Source organism: Trypanosoma equiperdum (assembly GCF_001457755.1).
Source record: "Trypanosoma equiperdum strain OVI genome assembly, contig: ctg_53, whole genome shotgun sequence".
Lineage (NCBI taxonomy): Eukaryota > Euglenozoa > Kinetoplastea > Trypanosomatida > Trypanosomatidae > Trypanosoma > Trypanosoma equiperdum.
In genome coordinates this window covers 1-5,598 of record NW_027124465.1, presented here as the reverse complement: position 1 = coordinate 5,598, position 5,598 = coordinate 1, and the positions used below count along the sequence as shown (strand labels likewise).

At 49.2% G+C, this 5,598-nt stretch overlaps 1 protein-coding gene across 1 annotated transcript; it reads right to left on the bottom strand.

Annotated features, from left to right (window-relative positions):
* Positions 1-221: 221 nt before the first annotated feature.
* On the bottom strand, positions 222-2,267 carry TEOVI_000227400 (trans-sialidase, putative; the record flags this gene model as incomplete). The annotated part of the gene is made up of 1 exon (XM_067225368.1): positions 222-2,267. One exon carries the CDS (start codon positions 2,265-2,267, stop codon positions 222-224), a length of 2,046 nt encoding a protein of 681 aa, XP_067081469.1.
* Positions 2,268-5,598: the final 3,331 nt, after the last annotated feature.

Here is a 5,598-nt window from a genome sequence, read left to right as displayed (position 1 = left end):
GGGCTTGTACATAGAAAAAAAAAACTAGAGCCACCGGATGCTCTTTGTGCGACCCTGGTGAAAGTGAGAAAGAGATAAAGTAAAACCAGTAACCGGAATTATCCGGTGAAGCAGTCGGCCGTGTGTCACCGTCATTCCTAACATGTGACCCCTTAGAGAGACTGACTCGAGAACCAGAGCGATTTCTATTTGCATTCTGAGTCCGTACTGTCCTGCAGTTTTCAAAAAGTGACAACAAAGATCATAGCAGCAAGCGCCACATATACGTGCGTTGCGTTATCAATTTGCCCGTTGCTGTGACCCTCCTGTGGTTCATCAACAGCAACTAGAGGTGCCTTTGACGGGCATCTAGGCCAGTACGTTCGCATGAACATCACTTGGACTTCGGCAAGGGTCAACTCCCTTTTGAAAAGAACAGCACTCTTCACCAGTAGTTTTCCATTGGGAGTAGCTTTCTTCTCTCCATATCCTCCAATATAGAAATGCATAACATCTCGCACTCGCCTAACAGTCTTGATACCGCTTCCCGTCCTCGAGAAGGCGGCACCATCGATATTAACAGTGAACAAACCATTGTACATGGTTATCGTAACTTGGTGAGTCTCGTTGTGGATGGAGGATCCAAATGTAGGCACATGCCGGCCCCCAAACGTTACGTACCATTTGTCATCCGATGTGTACGACACTTCAAGACACTCGTCGACACTTCCCTCGCTGATGACAACGCCCACAACCGGGATTTTTTCACTCACTCGGTCAGGCACCTCCACAGTCACCCCAAGTGTAAATTCATAATTTGCAAAGTTGTAAAGCTGAGCCCCCGTGTGGTTGCTCACAGTCCATGTGGCACCCCGATTAGGGCCACTAAATAATATACCATTCAATGTTTTCTTAGCCCCAACAGCTTTGATGCTCACGCTGTTATATGTGTCCTTCCACTGATCACCATCTAAATCATTCAAAAAAAGCCCAGCGGGTGCATCATCAACACAGTTTACGCGGTCGGTGGCTCCTCTGGTTCCGGAACGGAGCACACTCTCGGTCCTCCATTTTTCCACAACCGCTTTTATCTTTTCGAGTTCATGATCTAAATGCGCAACCTTGCCTATGTCATAGGGTACCGCGTTGCTTACCTCATCATGAAAGGTGCCAGTTTTTTTGTAGAAGTAAAGCAGTTTGCCGTTGCTGTACAGCAGTGTCCCTTCACCATCTATTCCACCTTCAAGAGTGACGTGACCAATATCAAAAAAATGTTCGCCATCAGATAGCCAAATATTGAGCCCATCCCCATATGAGTCAGTCGACGGTGCGCGCCGGGTGAAAATCAACAACCTTTTCCCTTCAATTGTGACAACAAGCAAGTTGTGTGATCCACCTTCGGCTGCACCACTGGCCCACACACGCGAGAACGTCCTCTTGGCTTCCGTCCATTCCCTTCCCATATTGATGGATTCATAAACAGCCAAGTGACCGGTATACGAGCCGTTGCTCAACATAAGCCTCCCTCCCCATTCAAAGATGTTGCAATTCTCCTTGCATACATGAGCTTCTAGGGGTGTCGACTTCCAGTGGATACCGTCGTCCACGGAATAAATTATTGTGGGTACGTCTTCGCTATTCTCGTTCTTTAAACAAACGAGAAATACAAGTAAACCCCCTTCAGTGACGATTGCATCCCTTCTTCCTCGGAAAAACTTGTTCACTGGCCCCGCTTGAAGTCCAGTGGGGAAGACCCCCTTCAACGGCACCTGTTTGTTCCACTCTACACCAGCTGATTGCGAAAAAAAACCTCTCGACCTTACAACTTTCCCAGAAATTAGAAGGAGACTATCTTTGCACTCACTTATCGTTACCTTGCCTAAGCCATCGCCTTGCACATCATACCCGCTTGCAAGCACATACACATTGCTCCCTTTGGCAACTACTTCAAGTGGTATTGGATAGGAAGAATACTCCATCTCCTTTCTTCCTTCAATTATGTTGTCCTTTTTCCATGTCCTCCCCCCATCTATGCTCGAAAGTGAAAACGTTCTTAGCCTTACTTCACCAGCCAGGTGATATCTGAATTCTCCGATTGCAACCAACACACCTTCAGCCTCGACGACGGAATGAATATGTACGGCATCAACGACGGAGAGCAAGAAACTGCCCTTTTCTTCCCCGTCGAAAAGATCAAATTCATAAACATCCGGTGTCTTAGCAATACTACGTGTCCAGCCGATGTTGCACAGGACAAGTAACAGTAAAATGAGTATTTGCATTCTCATTGCGAAAAACTCTTAGGGTACGGAAATAGTCTCCCTGCAGATGTGCGCGGTGTGTGCTTGATCGTTGTGAGGGCACCCTGAGTACTTTGGCGGTGGTACTCTTCAACTGGCTGCGTGCGGGTAGTGTTTTACAGAAAGGGGACAAATTACCTAACTTATGTATATAGCCGAAAAAAAGGGGTGACAACACAGCACTTACAAACGGTGACATCATAAATATTAGGTACGAATGCTTATGTAATATGTAGCGGTGCCCTCAAATACTGAAGCGATCAAGGAACCAAAGTTGGTTTTGCACCACATCGGTGAGAGGTCCCCGATACGTCATGCGAGCCCCTAGAAGACTGCATTAACAGTGACAGGTCAATGCACTAAGATATCCTGAATCACCGGCGGTGTATAGCTTGGCAAAAACTTCTCGCTTCCACTATTAGTTGCTGCAAATTTTTGCACGGCACTTGAAAAATATGTTGTATAAAAGCAAAGAAAAAGTGTTCGAGCCAAAACGCATTGCACCGAAACACTGTCTTCTCCCTCACCCCAACCCTGCTACGTTAACAGGTCACCAAAGTTCGTCACCGAACAAGGACAAGATGTTCATTATTAGGAAGCAACTAATCCTTATGCACCTCGAGTTGCAGAAACTATTTCTTTTTTTGGCACCCGAATAACCCAGTGTATTACAACTCTTTTTTTTAAAAAAATGAAGTAGTAATAGCCTTTTCTCCATTAGTTTTATTCGTCCATATGGCGAAATTGAACCTGTCACTTGCATATAGCCAATCTTTCTTCACCCATCGTCGGCGTGCGTTTTCACATTTACTGCCCACTTGTGTGTAAAGACGGACGCACGAAACAATGGTTTGCAGGACAACGAGGGAAATCAAGCCATACCATAGCCGCCTACTTTCTAAACCATCTCGTATCTGTTTGCACATTCAAGGGGAATGGTTATTTCCCACTGGCTGCTACAGTCAATGAATCGTAATAAAGACGCTACACGGGTATTGAAAGCACAGGCGAAAATACGTAGGACAACATCTAATCGACACAATCTTCGCGGCAATTATAGTCTTTTCCCTACAATGGGAAACGCACTCCGCATGGTGACCCGCGTACAAACGCATGGATCTGCGTTTGTGCATGTTTGTTAAAAAAAAAAACAACAAACAAACTATGTTAGCCCATCATTTCAAAGCATCCATTTGCCGTAAGAAAGGTAAGCCCAGACCGCGGTTTCCCCACAACTTACCGCCAACACGAAGCAGCCGCTCGCAGCCGCGCCCCAACGCAAACGCATGGGACCTCTCGCCCGTTGGGGCGTGAGAGATCCCCGTGAGTTTCGGTGGGCAGGCGGGGGTAACAACGTGAAAGCTTCCTCCGCCCATTTCTGGGCTATGATGAAATATTAGCTCCGCCACCCCTCCTGAAGCTTCCCTTCCGCATACCGGGCGCCGCTTGCTGCCACCGCGAGGAAATACGAATCACCGACGACATATCGGCGGGTGTGGTGGGGGAAGCCAGGGGGTGGACAACTAAACAGAGTGGTATCCCAACAAAGCGCAGCTGGCCCCCCGCCGTCCGACGCCGTAGCTTGCGAGCAAGGGGGGACCGTTACGGAGATGAGGAATGCTGGTGGTTCTTTAGTTATCCCATACATACGGGACAGCGGGCCCAGCGTCATGAAAACCCCTTTAAAACGCCTAAAGGGACGGAAGCAGCGACTGTTGGCCCCGAAGCACGCCCACAAGAGCATGGAGGTGCCTTGGAGGGCGCTCCGCAGACTGGCATGCAATTTCTTTGTCCTTTTAGTCGTGTTAACCCCTCACCTTTTCCTGTGGAAGGCGTGTCGGCTGCTGATCTGAACGAAGCGGTGAATGACCACTGCCACTCCCGGCGCTTGGACGAGCGGCCAATTAAGGGCATGACCTTCGCAAAGAAAGTTGGAGGGCCGGGGCGCTATATGGGAAAACCCCCCTCGACGACGTGAGGAAGCTGTCGCACACGATTGAATCTAGTTCCGTGAGTTTCCCATGAAGGTCCTTAATATGTTTTGATTTCGCTCCAGAAGCTTACTTCGCAACCTTTGAGTGATTGATGCGCTTTCGCAAAGATTGCTCCACTTTCACCTGTTAACATCCTCGCTCTTTGAATTTCAAGGGTCACAATCATTAGGTTTCGAGGAATCACTCAAAAAAACCTCTACCAAGCCCGGAAAATTCCCCTTCCAGGTGCTGTCAGAGGAAGTGCTGCTTCCGAGATGCGTGGTCCTTTGTTCGACCCCCTCCCGTCCCTCGAGAGGGTGTCGTCCACTCCATCTTTGGAGGAATCGGATAACGGCGCCCCTGTCCTTTACAGCGGAAGAGTTCCTCCTCCCAACGAAAGTTCTGCCCTAGCACCCAATTTACTGGCTAACGACTGGGAATTTGCCGTTCCGTGTTGGTATTGAGTACTCCCTCCACTTTAACCCTTCTTGATCGCCATGGCTGTGTGTCAGCTTTGTTTCGACCGCTTTGCAAAAAAAGAAAAAAAAATGCCATCCCCTCCCGAGCCGTCCTCCGTGCTCCTTCGCCGAGGAAAAGCGTATTTTATCTGCCGGGGCCGGGAGCGCCTCTAGGGGAAGGAAAATAGCGTAAGCCCCCTCGCCAGCGCGGTGGTAGTTGGTGGTGGCACTAGCTCAAACAGGTGCGGAGCTCGCACAAAACTTGTTGTAGGTTTTTTTTTCGCGAGGATGGGCATCGTCTGGCAAAACCGAGAGGTGGCGAGCGCCGTTGCTATTGCCCCCAAAACTGGGAGACTTCAGTCAGCGGTGTAGCGATTAAGGATGCGACGCGTACGGTTGTCGCCGCCGCTCCTCCGGTTCCCAGGTTCCCTCTTTCCGAAAAAAAATTTGTTCAGTAAGGCAATCCCACTGGCAATTCAGACCTGCCGTCTCTTTGTTTCCTACAGTGAACCTTCGTTATTATTATTATTATTATTATCACAATAGTTGTATGTGTGAGGTTATCCGGAGTGCGCGTGACTCAGCCGAGCGTATGGGCTTCGGAGAGGGGTGGGGAGTATGTGGCGCTAGTACCCGCCGTCAGCATCGCGTGGGCTTATTTTCTTCTGGGTCTTCTTCTGAGCACTTACCCTGTATGAAAGGCTGGAGTGGCAGAAAAGACGTGTCCTTGATTTATGCGTACCACACCTGCCTCTTACATTTTCTGTTGTTGCATACGTGTGTGCGGGAAGACGTGGTGACTACTCCGGTCTTCTCGCCGAGCACCTCATGTGCCTTGCTCGAGTGCTGAGTCTACGCGGCGCGACGGGTGGGCAGTAGGGGGGGGGG